This window comes from Ruditapes philippinarum, unplaced genomic scaffold (genome assembly GCF_026571515.1).
Source record: "Ruditapes philippinarum isolate M1 unplaced genomic scaffold, ASM2657151v2 ctg6222_1_1_1_1, whole genome shotgun sequence".
Taxonomy (NCBI): domain Eukaryota; kingdom Metazoa; phylum Mollusca; class Bivalvia; order Venerida; family Veneridae; genus Ruditapes; species Ruditapes philippinarum.
The window spans coordinates 59,446-79,828 of record NW_026854621.1 but is presented as its reverse complement, the minus strand read 5'-3'; the positions used below and the strand labels follow the sequence as shown (position 1 = coordinate 79,828).

The window sequence follows — 20,383 nt, the reverse complement described above, 5'->3', positions numbered from 1 at the left end:
TCGGTTGCCATGGCAACCAGAGTTCTGCATGGAATTAAATTCTTTGAACAATTTTTAAAGGTGACCACCAAAGGAACATTCCTGTGAAGTTTGGATGAAATTGGCTCAGTGGTTTATGAGGAGATGTCATTTAAAGCAAAAGTTTACGGACGGACGGACGGACGCCAGACGAAAAGCGATCACAAAAGCTCACCCTGTCACTTTGTGACAGGTGAGCTAAAAATCAAAATAAAATAATTCAAAAATTGTGTAATATGATATTGACAATGTATTGAAGTCCATTTCAGTAATATGTAGATCTAAGTCTGTTTGCTTGGTTTTACAGCACACCAACACAATTTAGGCCACAGTGGCTGCAATTTTGAAGCCTCATCTGTTAGAGGCAACCCATCAGCCACAAAGAGAAGCTTTAATTATGCCCCCCTTTAAAGAAAAGGGGGTATATTGTTTTGCTAATATCATTCGGTTGGTAGAAGTGATTATCCTAAAAATTTATTTTTCACAAAGACTTTATATTTTACATAGTGAATGGTCATAATTGGTAGATGACCCCTATTGATTTTGGCGTCACTAGGTCAAGGTCACAAGTGCATTAAATGTCAGAATGGTTTCCGCTGATTATCTTGAAAACTATTCGTTACAAAGTCTTCATATTTCACACAATGATTGGTCATAACTAGATGACCCCTATTGATTTTGTCTTCACTAGGTCAAAGGTCACAGGGGCCTTAAATGTCGGAATGATTTCGCTGATTATTTTGAAAAGTATTCATCACAAAGTCTTCATATTTTTCATAGTGATTGGTCATAACTAGTAGATGACCCCTATTGATTTCAGGGTCACTAGGTCAAGGTCATAGGGGCCTTAAATGTCAGAATGATTTCCACTCATTATTAGCTCACCTGTCAAAAGTGACAGGGTGAGCTTTTGTGATCGCTTTTCGTCCGGCGTCCGTCCGGCGTCCGTAAACTTTTACTTTAAATGACATCTCCTCATAAACCACTAGGCCAATTTCATCCAAACTTCACAGGAATGTACCTTTGCATAGGGTCGTGTGCAATTTCTCGCACTTTCAACTACCGTCCATGAACAGGCTTAATCAAACTGAGCCATTTTTGGATTGCTTTATTTCTCCATTTCTCGACTCGGAACCACTGTCATGCAAATCTTGAAAGGTATTTAGCCAACAGTATCGAAGCAGGCCCTTGCACTCTATCCTGGCTGTATACTTGTGACAACAGTCAATCACTTTCTGGTGTTTCTAATATACATAAGGTGTGCAAAAACAAAACAAAATTATAAAAAGAAACCAACAGATTTTTTTTTCACAGATCTTGTTTAATAACCAAATATGACAAATGTATATCAACAACTTCTCAATAACATTTCAATGTGTCCAAAAACAAATACAAATAATCATAAAAATATTTACGCAATGACTCTAAAGTATATATATCCATAATATATATATGAAATGCTTCGTAACAATAATCTCTGTAATTTTCTTTTTTTCTATCGCCAAGGTATTCCTAATTGCCATCATTTGAAAAATGATGATTGGTTAAATTAGTTTTTGTGTTTTACTTAGCAATTCATCATTTAAATGGTCACTTGAAGTCCAGAGAAAAATTAAATTTCACCAAAACAAGTGTTCGTTTTCCCTGATAAATTGGTTGTTTGTGGTTTGTTTGTTGGTTTGTGGTTGGATAGTTGTGGTTTAATTCAAAGATTATTAGTCTTATGGTAGATCATGTAATCATTCCATGGTAAAAAAAAAATGAGCGCAGTCTAATCAGGATCCATGCTGTTCGCTATCAGTTTCTTTACTTGTTATAGGGTCTGTAAGCGAACAACATGGATCCTGATCAGATTGCGCGAATGCGCAGGCTGGTCTGGATCCATGCTGGACGCAAACACATTATGTTGGTTTTGTCGTGACACAGCTCAAAAGTTTTCCTTTAAGCGAATTAGATAAGTAGAGAAAGCTCTATAAATGGAAGCTGAACTCAAAGCAATCAATGAAATTCAGCAGGTTTTGGTTAAGATATTGTGTGAAACCCTCTCTTAAAAAATATTATATTCTCTTAACTCCCAAGTCAATATCTTGTAAAAGCTTGACTAAATTCATCACATGATACAGTGTTTACTTAATTAGTGGTCAGCAACCAAAATATTTGGATCACCTAAGTGAAGAACAATCGTCATTTTCAGTTTAAGCAATAAATAAAATCATAAAAGTAACATGTACAATTTTTCCATCCTTTAAGATGGAAGCATTTAATGGTTTTAAACATGTCACATTCACACACAAAAGTATAGGACATGAATGGTGACATGTCTGGGGTCCTTACTCTCAGTGCCTGAAAGGGCAGATGGACCCTCATTAAGCCTAGAATACATTCACACACAAAAAGTACAAAACTCTATGACAACATAACAGTCTGATATACCAACTTGACACAAGTTAGTTGTACAATACACATTTGCCATTAACTTGGTTGGTCCCCATTTAAATAATCACTTTATCTTATGAAATGAGAACATATTTTCTATCCCCCATGTTTACTCCTACAATATTTATGACCAGACTCCTTGGATGTGTTTTAATGGTTAGAAACTTCAGACTGCTTGAATAATAAAAATCTATAATCTATTAAAAAAAAGTTTAAACCAATTTAATCCATAATATTGTTTTTTAAATGTTTTAAAGATGTGTACCATTAACTAGTAATCCAAAATGCAATTGAAAAAAAATCATGCCACTTTAATCCACAAATAGAACATTTTAAAGGCTAAAACCTCTTTGGTCCATAAAAAAAACTTTTAGAATTTTAGAAGCTTATCCATAAAATAAAAGAAACACGACTTCTTAAAAGTTTAGACTACTTTAATCTAATATAGCTCTTTGACCACAAAAAAAACAAAACAAAAAAAACTAAGCATTAACAAATTACTGAAAAATAAAACTCTTTTAAATGTAAATAAAACCTCCATCAATCATTGATTTGCTCCAATGAAAAAATTACCCCTTACAACTTTTTTTGAAAACCAATTTACTCAGTAAAACTAGAGCATAAAAAAGTAATCCCAAGAAGCGTAAGTCAAAAATAGTTATATGGATTTGAGAAGAAAATTGTAAAAAAAAACAACATATTAACCATGTCATGGAAAAGTTTGCCTCAAAGCACTTTCTTGTCTTTAAATAATTATATATATAAATAATCAACCCCATCTCTTGGAGAGAAAAATAGCCAATCTCCTTCACAGTGATCTCCCCTTATCAGTACAGAGATTACAATCTGCCAAGGGAGGTAATCACTGTGAGGAGTTTGTAAAATAACACCAAAGCTGAGATCCCATCTACTGTTTGTAAACCCATCCTTTTTTTAAAGCAAACATAACAATAAATATTGAGATTTCTTTTTTTGTAAAATCATTTTCAATGACAGAAGTAATGTACACTGTTCTTTACATATACACAATGTAATTTAAAACTGTCTTAACAACAAAAATTTGACTAACAAAATTAAAAGCAGAGTTCAGTGGATTCTTTCAGTTTTGACTTCATCAACAGAACTATTAAAATGTCACTATTTTTCCGTTTAAAAAATTCTGGAATCTAGCATACAGAATGAAAAATGTGAAACTGCTGAATATTAGCCTTTGACACCAGTATAGAGCCAGGAACAGCCTGCAAGTCTGTGGAGTCAGACCAAGCTCTTTTCTATGTCATATTTGTAGCTTCGATTTTTCATATTTCATAACTGAAAGCCCATTACATTCAAATGGACTGCTGGAAATTAAAAGCCGGGTCAAATTCAATACACAATTCACACAATGCCTATACCACATGATTTTTTTTTGTGATCTGTGTTGGACAGAAAACCAATGAATACGTGAATGGACAGTTTCACTTTCAGTAGAAAATACTGCTATTTTGCTTTAAACACATTCTATGTATGAGCTATTCGCTATAATGAGAGGGATCTTTGTTTCATCTAATTAAAACTCATAAAATTCTTGTATCTTAAATGTTATAAATATACAAAAGTGTATTACCTAAACTGCCTTTGTGTTGATTTTCTGCCCCATGCAGACCACAAAACGTCACATAGTATAGGCATAGTGATTCAGCAGATTAAAAACAAAAATGAATGTGAGATATGGCAAGTAGTAGAAAAATATTGCATTCAATATGTTTTCAAAACCATCAAAACATTAAAATGAGCCGTGTCACGACAAAACCAACATAACGGGTTTGCGACCAGCATGGATCCAGACCAGCCTGTGCATCCGCGCAGTCTGATCAGGATCCATGCTGTTCGCTATCAGTTTCTTTACTTGTTATAGGGTCTGTAAGCGAACAGCATGGATCCTGATCAGACTGCGCGAATGCTGGTCGCAAACCCATTATGTTGGTTTTGTCGTGACACGGCTCAAATATGTTTGACTGAGACCATGTATAGCATATCTTTTTTTCAGACTCTTAAACTGTAAAAAATAAGTCACTCCTTCATAAGTTTATTCTCAAAACTATTGTCACAGCTATTCTATTACACTCCCCCAAAGGAATTAAAATCATAGACAATCCATCAACCTCCCATGGTTTTTTTCCATTCCCAGAAAAATACCGTGAAAACTTATTTTACAATAAACCTTGCTATTCCCTCACCCCCCTTGCATTAAACATAATTTATATTCACTGCTGTTCTGTTTCTTCGCTTTCCTCCCCTGTTCTTTCTTCCTCGTTTGTGTCTTCTTTTGATTCAACCATATCATAATCATTGTCTTTATTTTCCTCATTTTCTGAATCACCTTCTTCCTCTTGTTCCTTCTTTTCTTTTTCCATTTCTTTCTCGATCTCTGGGGGTGGGTAAATGTCATGTTTATATAGTGGTTTGAATGATTCTATAACACCGACATCTTCCGTTAAATTTGGGAAGATCCATAAATGATGTTTACCCAGCGTTACCATCCACACTAATGAGAAAATGATGACTCGTACTGAAATATAAACAAAAATATTATATGTTTATTAGATAAAATAATATTTTAGAAATAACAAACTCTGTGTATTCAATATTTTCGGTAGAGCTTTCAATGCTTTTCTTGGCATATCTTCAGCCGAAATTTTTGTAAATATGTTTAAATACTATATACTTATGAATGAAATACTGAGAAATATTCATGTAATAAAGTTTTTTGTTTTTTTTTCCCATATTTTCACTGTAAAAAGTTTTCACTGCAGTGAAACATTTTTATATTTTCACTGGTATCTTGCCAGACTACATTTTTCTAAATTCAGCCAAAACACAAAATTTTAATGTCAAAAAAAGTGAAAAAATGTATACAATTAACAGAAAGTTTTTTCTACAAATACAAGATTTATTGTATGAAAATTACCATATTTCACAAATAACAAGAGCTGTCGGTAGGACAGCACGCTCGACTATTCTAAGTGCTTGATAGTAAAAGAGCCTTGATAATGTATTTTTTAAGTTCACAAAAGGGCTAATTTTTTTTTATAAATTCATGTTATAGGCCTTAGAGAGAATCTAATTATACAGTATTGGCTTGACTATTCGGAAGGTAATGTCACAAGGGTGTTTTATTGAGTATAATAATACTAATTACCTATGAATACATAAATTTGACAGAAATGGTACAAATTTTACAATTTTGCAAACTGATGTATATTATTACTATAAAAAAGTATTTTAAATTTCAATTGAATATCTCAAGCAATAATTGAGATATTTGACTTTACAAAAAAACTTTAACCAAAATTTCTAAGTTCCAAAGGGGCATAATTCTGTCAATATTGTAGACAGAGTTATCCAACTTGTCAATCTGATGTACCTTGTTACTATAAATAAGTATTGTAAGTTTCAATTGAATATCTCAAGCAATAATTGAGATATTTGACTTTACAAAAAACTTTAACAAAAATTTCTATGTTAAAAAGGGGCATAATTCTGTCAATATTGTAGACAGAGTTATCCAACTTGTCAATCTGATGTACCTTGTTACTATAAATAAGCATTGTAAGTTTCAATTGAATATCTCAAGTAATAATTGAGATATTTGACTTTACAAAAAACTTTAACCAACGCAGACGCCGACGCGGACGCCGGGGCGACTACAATAGCTCTCATATTCTTCGAATAGTCGAGCTAAAAATACAAACTCAATACTTGTGACCTCAACAAAAATAGGAATACAATCTTAATATTTATGACCAAAACAAAAATAGGAATACAAACTCAATACTTACAAACTATTAAGAAAAGCATAAAACCAACAAAGCTAGCACCCAGTAAACTTGCGTAGTAAACTCCAACTCTCATCCAGTCTGGCCAGAGTGGAAACAAGCATAATGCAATAGCTCCCAGTACTGAAATGTAAAACATACACACATTGTCCTTTTTTTATTTTTTTTTCAATATTTTGTTATTGGATTTTTCATCAAACCAACTTTGAAAGGTCATATGATGATTTTCAAGCTTTTTATTTGTTGAGTAACAGTGGAATGCCTATGGTGCCCTTCTAAGTTTTTTTGTTTTGTTGAGAATCAGTGGAAAATCTATGATGCCCGGTGCCCTTCTAGGCACCAATTAGAGCCTAAGTAGAGCCAGCAATCATCCCTTAACTAGCTGGATAACTTTCTTCACATAAAAGAATTTAAAGTCACAAGCAGGTTTTGGCCCCAGAGTGGTGATTTTTTTAGGGTCAAAAGATCAAAACTCTGCAAGCTAAAGCATTCAGCCATAGAGGCTCACACACTACCACTTACCATGCTGTATAACTTAAACTAGTTAATTTACTCAGCTCTATATTTGTAACTGTACACTAATTCTTGATACAATATTATCAAAACTAAGTCACTTGCAATTATTGCTTTATTTAAACTTGTTTAAAGTGACATTATGCTCATTTTTTCATTGTCAAGTTGAGCTGAATTAACTATATATTTCAAAAGATTCACTATTATAACAGATATTAACCAACACTCTTTTTATATAAATTCGGATGGGAATTTATAGAAATTTCCTTGGCGCATTTAAGTTATTTATCAGTCATGCAAAGTTAATTATATAATTGAAAGGAATTATGGCAAAATATAAACTTTTGACTATCACCTGTTCACTCACTCTATACCCTTGAATAGGCATAATGTCACTTTAATAAATTTGTTCCATTTAAAACATGTACATTAACCTGTATTATTCTTAATAAATATATTTTTTATACTTATAATATAAGGGAATGTAAGTTAAAACCCTTAACTGGATTGCATATGTCTTAATTTCCATTTTCAAAACATTACAAACATGAAAAAAAAGCAAATTAACTTACACATAAGAAATCCCATGAAGAATGTCTTAGGGTGTATAGGATCATATATCCAAACATATATCTGGAAAAAGAAAAAAATACATTGATATACTAATTTATGATGAGGTTTCCACAATAATCAAACACTTCTTCGTCAATGCTTTCTTTATGTTTAAATCAAAACTAATTAATAATTTCGTTTGACTCACACTGTCAAATTTTATTCTATTTATTTAAAAGATAAGTCTTGCAGTGCTACCAGTCATATTTTCTTATTTCCTGCCAAACCTACTTATTAATTGCTCACTATTCATTTGTCATAAATTGCAGATGTGTAATTTTTTTAATTTCCAATTTTTTAATTTTGAAAATATTATTTGTTTGTTTTCATTGAATACAGATAACATCATTTATAATCTAACTATTATATCAGAATTTTCAAATCTTTTCGAAAGTACAAAGCATAAGTTTTTTTTCCTTCTTTCTTTTGTATGATATTCAGTGAAAACAAACAATTTTGAATTTCCATTAATGGCCCATTATGCCTCAAAAATGCTATAACTATTATCATTATTAAACAACTTTTTAGTTTGTGGTTGTCGTGTTTCAGTTCCAAAAAGTTACACATTGGCCATAAAGCTGAGCAATCAGCTTCTTTTTCATCTGCAAATTAGTACAGTTATAGTGTTTCATAACTTTATATTGAAGTAAAAATACAACTGTGCTTACATTTCGTTACATTTATCATAAATTATTTCACATTCATCACTATTTTTTCAGATGATCAGTATAACACATGTTCTAAATCTATTATTACAGTTTCATAAAACACAAGTTTGCCTTTTTTCCGCATAAAAAGTACTAATTCATTTCTGAGGCTTAACGTGCCTTTAAACAAGTCTAACATTACCAAAATACCAAAACTGGCTCAAAAAGATCAAAGGTAATTAAAGGTGCGTCATTTTCAGCCCTTGCATTCAGAGAGTTTAAAATATCAAGTGTCTAGAATATACTTACAGAATTACCATCAACAAATCTCTGGTCATCACTCATGTTCAATTTAAATTTCTTTAATTTTACTTCTTTTTTATCTGTCTGGAATAGAAATTTAATCATTAAAGATTAAAAGTTAGTTTTATGCAATTTAACATTTCATTAGGTACCAAATTCCCTGTTTATTTATTTTTAATGGTATAAAAACTCAAACTACTAATTTGTTAGTAAGCCACACTCATGCTTCATATTATGCTAGATATCCCAGATCCCAGCTAATATAGGTACAAGAAGTTGACGGAATAAATATTAACCTTTATTTATATTCGTTCTATTTTTTTTTAGATAAGAAATCATTCCTTATTCCAAGCAAGAAAGAAAAAGCCCATAACATTTACAGAATTTTAAAAATATTTCCACCTCAAGAAGACTAACTTAAAATTATATATATTTCTAATCAAAATAATATTTTCAAGCAATACCAAATCAGAACAAAGGTCAGGTATCGACTTTAACTAACATTCTGATACCTAGGATCTGCTAACATAATTTTCTGAAACTCCATTTTTAGTTTACTTTTAACCTATTTATTTAAGCTCGATCAGGAAACAAGTTTGTACAATATATATTCACCAATTTTAGTTAGCTTCCTGTAAACTAACCATTACTTATGTCACATAAAGGAACTTGGTCAGGACCCAAGTAGAGCTCAAACCAGCAAATCCCTTGGTTGAGCAGCTGACATCTTGACCACTAGCCCCCTCCTCAGTATACCACAGTTATATTCATAAAGTTTATAAATATCTACTATAAATCTTACTTTTTTCTTTTCTTCTTTTTTCTCCTCTTCTTTTGTCTCTTTCTCTGTTACTTTCTTAGATTTTTTACTTTTCTTGCTCTGTAATAAAAAAAAACAATTTAGTCTATAAGATTGATTCACATTCAAAATATGCATTTCATCATCAAAGTAATTTAACTGTAATATTACAACTTAAAATACAAGTTTGTTTCCTTTTTCGATCAGATTATTATCAAAATTTTAAAAGTTTGGGTTTGTAAATTTTTAAAACAAGAACTGTCGGTAGCATTGCATGCTCGACTAATATAAGAGCTTGATAGTAAAATAAGAGTATGGGTAATGTAAAATTTTCTATGTTCAAAAAAGGGTCATAAGTCTGTCAAAGTCTATGTTAGAGTTATGGGCATTAGATAGTGACCTTCTATTATGCTCTCAAATAAGTGTGTGAAGTTTCAATCCATTCCCTTCAGTAGTTTTGGAGACACCAACATGCATGCAAAAACTTAACCAAGAGATGAGGCCACAACACTGCCTGGGTGAATACAATCGTTCTCCTTATTCTATAGAATTTCCCTTTGAATTATGTATCAGTAACATTCACTTGAGTAAAAGAGTGGAGCAGTCTTCTTATTCTTTAGGCAGTTTTAATATCTAAACCTTATCATTTGTCACTATTAATTATTGGTCAATCACCATTATAATGGTCAATCTTTTAAATCATATAGCTAATTCAGCATAACTTAACATCGGAAAAAATACAATGTCACTTTAATCTGGGTTAAAGAGTGACCTATTACAAATAATATGGATTAAATACTTACATCACTTTCTTTCTCTTTTTCTTTTTCCTTTTCTTCAACATCTTTCTTCTTTTTCTTCTTATCTTTGTCTCGTTTAGATTCTACTTTATCAGCTCTATGAAAAAGACCTTTCTGTATAAACCTATGTAAAAGAAAGGTAAAAACTTTAAAAGTATGATGGTATAACTATAACAAAACATGGACAGTGAACTTACTTTAATCAAATGACTTTCCTGGTTCTTCCATGTAACTAAAGTACAATGTATTACATACTTCTTCATACTACAAAATTATTCAAAATACATGCCAGAGATATATACCTTGGAAAAAGGATCACCAATTATGATACTGAACGTTTCAACTGAAACCATTTGGTAGTTTTGATGGTTGATTGATTAACAAGCAAATTTCACCTAAGTTCACAAAAGGGCCATAATTCTGTCAAAATTGATTCTGGAGTTATGGGCCTTAGATAGTGACCTCCTACTATGATCTTAAACAAATATGTAAAGTGAAAAGAAAATATCTTCAGTGGTTGATGAAATATGAAATTGAACAAGAAGTTGCATGTGAAACATTAACATAATTTAAACGCCAATGCTGAGGTGAGTAGGATTGCAAAACTGTTCTTTGGATAGTCCAGTTAAAAGCCCCGTTCTAGGAAATAAAAGATCAGCCATGAAAGTTGTCTGATATTAATTAAATATATAAGAACTGGAGGAAGGGGCATAACTTACTCTCATACAAACATGTAATAATAGTGTTTTATGTACTCTAGTCTGAAAAGAAAGAAAATGTTTACCTATTAAGAAATTGAACACAGCTTTTTCTATCAGTAAATGTAATCTCAGAGTCTGGGTTTGCTTTCCCCTTTGACCATTTTGAATCTAAAAGGCAGTTCACGGCATCAGATGCTGAAATTATATGTAAAAGATAAACATACAGTAATTACAAAGATTGGGAAATAGTGAACATTAAATTACTTTTCATTTTAAAATTGTTAAAATATTATTATAGAATAACTTGTTCTGTTATCTTGGAGGATTTTAAAATTGTCACAAATTAAAACGTAGTAAGTACTGTAACTACAAGGGTCTTAAGAAAGCTTATCTTACTAAATATATAAGTTCTTTTGCAATATAATAGCAGTCACACTGAGACACAATTTTAACAGTATTTGAAATTGGAGTATTGAAATAGGGAGCTTCTCTTGCCATATGATATAATTGTGTGTGACTTTATTATTATGTCACAAAATGTTCCCCTCCAAGGTGGCCCATCAACTAACCTTCACAGCTGAATAAATCATTATATATATCAAGTATATGACTATATGATAATTATGTTCATACCTATAAAGCATTTAACTGTCATGCCGGCCAGTCGGCCTGTGTGAGCAGGTGTGTTGAAACGTAGGTGTTTGGCAACTGCATACTCTTCCTTGGTACATGCCTGCTCTTCCTGAAAATATACAAAAATATAAACATAAAACACACCGTCAGAAATACAATCATTACCTTGGTTAAACTACTGACAGGTAATGGCATATGCCACAAGTACACAGCCAGGCATATCTATGAAGTCTGTACTGTTGTCTTTTAAGCAGCGTTTTTTACACATTTTGGGGGAAAAACCCTTTTTCCCTAAAAATGTTTTACTTCTGAAAAATTTACACTCAAATTTTTCCAAAAGGGAAAAAAAATTAAAATTTAATTTGAAAACTTTTTGTTTTAAAAAAAATTTTCCCAAACCCGAAACCACCTTTAATGGCCCCTGATAATAGATGTTTAAAAAAGAAAATGTGCGAATAAAATAGAAACAAAGTATCAAAAATTTAAAAGATAAAAATTAAAAAATTACCATTGTTCAGCTCTACGGGTCAAACCTTTCCAAAATTAAATACTTTTTTTCCCCTTTTCCTTTGTTTTAAACCCTTAAGCTTAAGAAAACCCATATTGATATAATAAATTTTTATTGATTAAAACAACCCTCAACACATTTATATACAATGTAAACAAAAATTAACTAAATATGTGACATGGTTAAAGAACAACAATCATAAATATTATCTTCACATGTCTAGTTTCATCACCTATGACTGAAAGTAAGCAGTTTTAACAAAGTAACATAAAATACACTGCAACAACCTGAGAATACCATACCTGGTAATATGATACCTGGATATGCTAACAGCTGTTATTGATTGATATTCTCATTGATTCCTTTTACAAAAGAAAAATCAGATGACAATGCTCATTCATTTTACAGAAAAAAGTTTTCATATCTTATCCCATTAAATCTAAACTGTTACATTGCAGCTGCTACATCTGCATCTAAAATTTACAAGAAAGCTTAAGAAATAATGATTTATTTGGTTAAAAATAAAATTTTCATAAATCTCAAAGAACAAACATTCCACATTTATTTAAATAATCAGATAATTCATGATTCTTGTTATATTTCCTTTTCATTAGACAGGTCTTTAAAATTTAGTATTGTTACCAAACACTGGCAATTAATAATCTTCTAAAAAAATGGACAAATTTCCCAATTTTGATGTTGTCGCAATGTGTTTTTATCCCAAATCAACCTGATTTCAGCACTAAACTAATTTTATTTGGGTCCCAGGGAGCATCAATACCAAATACTGAATGCAATAAAAACATTGTTGACATTCTCCTTTGAAGTCTAACAAAAAAATAACACAGAGTCAAAGTGAATGTCCTTATGAAATTATGATTATTAAATAAGAATTGTCAATAACCATTTTTTATCCAGCTTCCCTTTGTGATTTATGGAACAGTGTCCCATTATCAAATTTGGGTATGTCCAGATGAAAACTTAAGTTAGTCAACCAACAGTATAGAGTCTGGTCAGACAGCACTGATGTGCAGGCTGGCCTGGCTCTATACTGGTTGCTTATGTTTTTTAATCAGATTAAAATTTGATTAAATGCAAGATGTGATCTGATCCTGATATAATGAAGAACAATTTGTTGTTCTGATGAGGTAATGAGACAGTTTTATTGCACATTGAGGTGTTGAATGTGTAGATTAGGCAGCAGTTGGTGCATCTATCGGGGCTTCCATTAGTGGAAGTTTGGGAGTTGTTGACTCCTGATTTTGGCTTGTGTCTTCCCAAAATAAATGTATAATGCTTTTCCTTCTTTGCCTATATATTTCAACTTTCAATTTCTGATTTCCAAATTTTGAAACTAAATGGAAGCACTGTCTCTGTGCAACAACTTGATTAAGATTAAGCCCTGGTTTTTCTACTTAATTATTCCCATTGGCAGAGATTTTCTAGTGTCTACTGCAAAGTCTCCATGGGTATAATGGAGAACTGTTGTAGGGTAACAATGTCTGCATCAACTCAATGCATTTATTTCTTGTATCAAATTGTTTTATTTTAAACCAACAACAATTAATGGATCAAAATTCATGCCAGGCAATTCATTTCTATATTTATCTCTGTGAAAGGTTAATCATCAATAACCTCTAGAATGACTTACATGCATGTAGTCTAAAGACATTAGATATAAAAAGGCTTTAAATTTGGAAATTGATTTTTTATCACTTGAGATGGTTTTTTTCCATTTTACTTTTTAGCAATTAAATATTTATTAATTAATATGTTTGCTTTACATAACGAATCTTGAAATAATTTTCAGCAGATCCATTTGGTAAAATATGTCCAAATTTTAACAACTGACAAAACCGGTAAACCCTTAACCAGAGTTATAAAATACCGGTTACCCCACCCACTTTCATACAATGAAACAGAAAACTTGTTTGTGATAACCGTTTTATTACTAATTGTACCAAATCCTTAAAATAAGCTATGGTTAAGAATATTTATTTTTCCTCTAAGTCTGGAGAAAAACTGCAATATATGGCACCATTTAATGCATGAATCCGAACAATACCTGATCAGCTTTCCGTTTTGGACGTCGTCTGTCAGCCATGTTTACGTGTATAAACCTCGTTTTGATATTTTCATAACTTCCTTGTTGAGGGCTAGTCAAAAAGTTTTTTTAAAGTGTCTAGATTCTATAAAAATCTACTGAAAATGTCATGTCCCTGGCCACAGTCATATCTGTAGGAACGCGCTTAAATTTTATATCTTCCACATAACCTAGCTAAATAATGGCACGTGAAAATTAAATCGTGACCACGTAGGTGGGGGTTTTTTAAATGGTGCGTTTAAAAGTCTTTTTACATGTCCTGAACAAAGTTTATGAATGAATTAAACCCTCTATGTGGGAATTTCATATCTAATTGAAACAGTTAATTTAAAATTTCATTCACGAAAATCGACATTTAAGCATCTAGATCTATATCTGTGGACTTAAACTTTATTTGATCTGTATCCGGTTAAAATACATGACCACATTTTTTCAATGAATTCATTATTTGACTTAATTTGCTTTGAATGGTGATTTAATTAAATTAAGTATTTATATAAAATAACTCGAAACGGTTTGTTGTACGTTGTTACACAATGACAAAGCTGATTCTGATTTCAAATAAATAAAAGTGAGCCGCCTGCAGCGACCATGTGCCTTTAATGAAGCTACAATTACGGTCCAAAATGTCTTTAAACACGAAATTTAAAAATCTTACATAGACTGGGGCACTTAAAGCGGAAAAAATATGAAAAAAAGATAATTAAGAAATATTCTTAGAATTAAATTTAAATTGACATTTAGCGGGTTCTTTGTCAGAATTGAATTTAAAGTGGACAAACGCTCTTTTTTGTGTCATTTGCACACTACAATTGATTATTTTAGTAAATGTACATAAATTTAATTAGTGCCGATTTCTGTATAACTTAAAAACACTAATAGCAGATACTAATTACTCATTCTAAAGCACAAAAGCTAACACAATGAAGCACAAACGACTCCTACATGACGTTATGAACATTACTTTCATTTTTTTGGGGGAAAGGGGGGGGGGGGGGCATCAATTTACTAAATATCGAGAGCTAAGAACAACGTGTGTTTTTTATTGAACTGATTATATAGTTTGTTTGGTTTTTTTTGTTATGGGAGAAATCTTTAATTTATAGAGTAAGGCACTTTTTTTTCAAATAAACAAATCTGTATAAATGCTTAATGAAAAACAGAAAGTCGATTTTAAAATAGCCTGTCAAGTGCTTTTACGACTAATTTGTTCTTAAAGAAACCACGAATGAATTTATATAGATTTTTGTATTAATGCTGTTAAAGACACGAGTGAAAAAATATTTAAATGAAAAATAAAAGACCTTTCTTCTTTTTCTCTTTGTAGCTTCGTCTTCTTCCTCTTCAACAACAAGTTCCTGAACAATTTCCTTTTCTTCTTCATCATTACCACCTTCTCCATCTTTAGTATCTTCTCCGGCGTCACCACCTTCTTTCGCCTTCTTTTCTTGTTCGAGAAACTCTTTGTACGCCTTTTTTCTGACTATTTCATTTATTTTAAAGTCACGATTGGCATGACGATTTAGGAATAATTTGGATTCACCGAAATTCGGATCATCTTCCTCTTTTTGATCACTTCTTTCCCAGTAAGCTCCCGTTTTTATGTTTAAACTCATTTTAATCTCGTTCCTTAACGCTTAATTATATTTTATTCACTGAAGATTTACCTCAATATTGTCAAGTGTTTAACTATAACCGTATAAAAGTTTTTTGTTTTTTTTTCTTAAATAAAAACTGTAGCTGTTTTTCTTACGGTCGTCAACGCATAAATGACTGGCGAAAAGGCCACGTGCTTTTAATTGAACAGAATTTATAAATGTCGTAAATTTTGAACATTAAATTAAAATCGACGTTTTGCGGAAGTAACTTTTCATAATTTTGTGTGAAATTTCATAACGCCCTCAAGCTCACAATCAGTTAAGTCAAGGCAACATCATATATTTAATTATTACTGACGGCTAGGTACAACTTGTCAAATAATACACAGAATGACAGAATGTATGTATACATCAAACAGATACCGAGTACTCTATAGATAACTACTTTGCAGACGCCCCTCTTCCACGCGCGACATATGTATACATTTTTCTTAAGAACCAATGTGTCGATTTTATTTCTGTATATCTAAAAGGAATTACTTTGATGAACACTAGACAAAATATAAGTCGGACATCTGGTCACATCTCGAATGGATGTACATTTTTAATCTGATCATTTAACATATGCTGCCATTCAGCACGTTTGTCAGTGCAAATTTTGTGAAACGATAATTATTATTATCTCAAACATTGCCATACCAACAAGAAACAATACAATAACATACCCTGTGCTCAGGATATTCGCCCCAGTCACTTCCTTCTTCGTCGGTTTCCATCGTTTCTGTTGTTTTTTATTTCACTCTAAATATGAATGCTGTTGCCTATTGTAATCGTCACTGCGAAATGTTGATGTGTATATACATGTATGTAGTAATTACAATATAATTAATAACGTGTGTTGTTCTGATTGATGAATTCTGGTGTCATATGGTTCATGTTAACACAACAGACGTGCGTTCATTGATTTTGATTAATTATTTAATGTGCTACAAAAAAGTTATGTTAAGGCATTATTTATTTGAACTCGATTTTTAAAGAAGGCTTGCAAAAAATCTCAATCTGATTTAAAACATAGGACAAGATCTGAACTTTAAGTCAGACTGACAAAAACTGTGACCCACTCTCGAGTCCACTTCCCTGGAATTAACTAGTGCACAATTCTAATGTTATGTCACGTCTCCAGGTACATCGGTTCAAAACCCTTCGATCCTTTGGCTTAGTGAGTACGAAAATTAACGACCAGGTTACCGCTCCATTCGTTCTTATTAGAATTCGAGTATTTATAAAAATGAACGTTCAGCAAAAATTAAGGAAAGTAGATATGACACCTTTGAGAATATCATACTTTGGGTCTCTTTCATGTTTATATTAAACTAAGCTGAGAAATATTTGTTGGGTTTGTTGTCAGACTTTAGTATTGAACTATTTTTATAAATACAGGTTGTTATTAACATAGAAACATCAAATTCAACATGGTTCATAATTAACATAATAAATTAAAAACAGCCCCCTCCCCGAGCTTGAACTTTGGTAACAATTACATTCTGATATTTACTTCTTTTATTCTGATGAATATAATTATCTTAACCTGCAAAATACATGTAGGCAAAAAAAATCATGGATTGAAATACACTTCTAACGCAACACTTTAAAAAAAACGTTGTTTTTTTCAAAGTAACGTTTTGAGATCTGATATTATTATCAAATTTCACAATAGCTGGTTTGACTACTGTCTAAAAACCATTCATCTGTAACGTATGACCAGTTCCATAGACGGAATGTGTGTCAAACCCAGGAAACAGGTGCACTTTTAGCTATCCACGCTGTAAAAAATACTGAAAATTGAAAATGTCTGTGAAAAATTTAGAATGATTTGCGCGTGAAAATAATTGTTTGGGAATGCGCGTGCCCACCCGACTGCAGCCAAGAACTGGCCAATTCAAAAAACATTAACGTTTAACATTTGCCCAAATTTTTCTCAAATGTAACGTTTAAGAAGGGAATTACAATTATTTTAAAGGCGAATTTAGGGTTTTAACAGGGAAGACAATAACATAATGAAAACCACAATAAAGAAATGGAATAAATTTAAACTTTGCAATACTAAATTTGATTTTAATTACGGTAAATGAACGAGGCCTTGATACTGGGGTGAATTAATGAACATTTCACAGGCATGTTTGCATAACAAAGTGATGTCTGAAAAGCAGAGATATGTGAATGTATAAATCGCTTCATTTATGAATATATGCGCTTTTTTCGGGGAGGTGATGTCATTTAGTCGCCGACTAAATGACATACTCGCTAAAATAATCGTATGACCTTTTTAATTCAGAAATCTTTATTTTTAATTCTTTAGAAAGATCGATATGTGCTTGATAATAATTTGATAATGAATTTAGAGCCTCTTAGATGTTTAACTACTGCCGAAAGTAGCGTTGAATGTGCATAATGTGTTGTAAAGGTAGCGAAATGTAAAAAAAAGTTACTGTTATATATATATTTTTACTTCCATGCAAAAATCTAACTCATTATAATTATACATATTGCCAAAGATCAAAAGAATGCACAGATAGTTCATCATATATTGCCAATGGGTAGTTTTTTTTAGAAACTAATAAGATACCAAAAATAAAAAGGTTTTGAGAAAATTTAATATAAGATAATAGCATTTCATGGGCTTAATGGGGCTTTAATACGATTTACATTGATTTTTGCGTTTTTTCTTTCTGTTACAGGCATTTTTTATGTCTTTTATTTCTTTTACATTTTGTACATTTACGATAACTGGTTTGCATGAAATTTACAGGCCAAGTATATGATTTGTTGATTAAGATAATTATATTGTAAACTTCAATGAAATGAAATTTACTTATAACACGAACATTATTATGTTCTTTATTGTTACTGCATTATTATGTTTCTAAGAAGTGTCATGTATATATACAGTACTGGTAGTTTTGTTGTTGTTGTTGTTTTCATTAAGGAAATAACAAAAGAATTGGAACGACCACTGCACAATTAACTGCGTTACGTTTAATGCGGATACAAAAAAAGATTTTGACAAAAATTAGCCCTCGCGGCAGTGTTACGTCAGAAGAACAGAACAGATAAGATATTTTTGACTTGTTCAAGTATACATCGTCATACAAATATAAACAATTTTACAATACATACTAACATAAATCATAAGATCAGATTTAAACATGTCCCTTACAAATCAATATAGAGGATGAATTGTTAATATAATATTAAGTTGTATCTATACTATCTATGGTACTTAGAACTATGAGACATCTCTTACATACGAGGACAAATTAAAAAGTATACACATGTACTTCTATTGTCGACTGATTTCAGCATATCAGTTAATTTAAACATACTTGGCGTATAATAATAGTATCTTTTATATATTTTTTCTTCTTAAATCAATATAACAAGGCCAAATTAAAAAAAAAATGGAATGGTATTCATCTTCTACGCCATGTAGATTACAATATAAACAATATCTTTCATTTCAAACAGTTCTATTCGTATGATATCTACCAATATGCACATGCAATGAATGCGAAGATATTCTAACTCTTGTAAGATACTTCCTTTAAGTATTGGGATGCTATCGAGATAATTTTCATACATGTTTATAAAGAACTTTAACATGATTATACAGATTCAAAACAGGCCTGCTCTCTTTACCAGAAAGCCAACTTCGTAAAAAAAAAAACAAAAAAAAAAAAAAAAAAAACAAAAAAAACACACACACAACAACATCAGCTACAACAAAAAAAAACCCAACAAAAACACACTAAATTACCCTTTGCTTAGATATCGGTGCAATTTTTTTACTATTTACGGAATCTGGAAAATCCCAAATATCATTTAAAAAATCATGACTATACATAACAATAATTTAAGATTTGATAATCAAATTCTTCTTACCATTATAACAGTCTCTGTCATATACCTTTTTAAGAATGATGTTATCTGTCTCAAGCAGTTTAAACCGAAATCTTATAATTTTAACATATCTTGAAATATATAAAAGATAACGTGCAAATTCACAGTATACAGCAACATTATATGAATTAACTTTTACATTTAACAAAATCTAAGATGAATTCTTACAATTTCCTTTGATGTAGTAAAGCGCCAAATTTCGGCAGCCTAATTTAAAAAAAGAACCAACAATTAAAAAAGTAAAAAAAACTTTAGGTTTTAACTGATATCTGTTACAATTAATCAATAGCACAGACACTTGGTTTTTCAAAACAGCTTATTATAAGTCTTTTTTACAAATATGATAGGTAAATGTGCTGGGACTGACAAATATACATTTATTTGGATTTTAAGGCGTTAAGAGCTTCACACCCCAAGTGTCTGTGATCAATATTTATGGATTTTACCAATCAATATTGTTCTTTATTTAAACTAATAAAACTCTCAGTATAACTAAATATTGTTCCTAAATAATTGAAGTCATCGACAATATCAAAATGTTTCCCTTCATAATAAAATAATCCATTGTCTTTTAAGCTCCTAAAAATAACATTTTTGGTTTTATCGATATTTACGATATCGTACTTCTATGCTCCATTTTTTACAGTAATCATTCAATAAAGACAAACCTATATTTATATCAACTGGTGTATCTCCTAAAATGACCAAACAGTAACAAAATCAAAACAATATCCTTTATATTCAAACCTACGGTGGCATAGAGAGAACATAATAAATATTTCATCTATTACGTGCGCACGCGATAGCTACTACGAGCGCACGCGATAGCTACAACGTGCGCACGCGGTAGCTACTACCTGCGCACGCGATAGCTACCACGTGCGAACAAGCGATCTTGTGCACGTAATGATTGACCAACGTAGGGGCTATCGCGTG

The 20,383-nt window shown here is 31.3% G+C and overlaps 1 protein-coding gene across 3 annotated transcripts; it reads right to left on the bottom strand.

Annotated features, from left to right (window-relative positions):
• Positions 1–1,318: 1,318 nt before the first annotated feature.
• On the bottom strand, positions 1,319–16,333 carry LOC132740602 (translocation protein SEC62-like). Of its 3 annotated transcripts, none has more exons than XM_060728540.1 (9): positions 16,216–16,333; positions 11,281–11,389; positions 10,731–10,842; positions 9,950–10,070; positions 9,150–9,227; positions 8,354–8,431; positions 7,358–7,418; positions 6,276–6,395; positions 1,319–5,005 (listed from the first exon to the last, which is right to left on the bottom strand). In XM_060728540.1, the coding sequence occupies exons 1-9, from the start codon at positions 16,264–16,266 to the stop codon at positions 4,701–4,703; spliced, it is 1,035 nt and encodes a 344-aa protein (XP_060584523.1). In that variant the 5' UTR covers positions 16,267–16,333; the 3' UTR covers positions 1,319–4,700. The 3 variants fall into 3 exon arrangements, with proteins under 3 accessions (XP_060584523.1, XP_060584522.1, XP_060584524.1); XM_060728539.1 differs by lacking the exon at positions 16,216–16,333 and adding an exon at positions 15,197–15,592; XM_060728541.1 differs by lacking the exon at positions 16,216–16,333 and adding an exon at positions 13,854–14,000.
• Positions 16,334–20,383: the final 4,050 nt, after the last annotated feature.

What these genes read in the sequence shown, in the direction of transcription:
- LOC132740602 (XM_060728539.1), bottom strand. Translation starts at nt 15,508, where the DNA reads ATGAGTTTAAACATAAAAACGGGAGCTTACTGGGAAAGAAGTGATCAA. An exon ending in AAAAAGAAGAAAAGAAAAAA is followed by an intron (nt 8,432 to 9,149) that starts GTAAGATTTATA and finishes TTTCTATTCCAG; the next exon opens with ACAGATAAAAAAGAAGTAAA. An exon ending in CTTCATGGGATTTCTTATGT is followed by an intron (nt 6,396 to 7,357) that starts GTAAGTTAATTT and finishes TTTACATTTCAG; the next exon opens with TACTGGGAGCTATTGCATTA.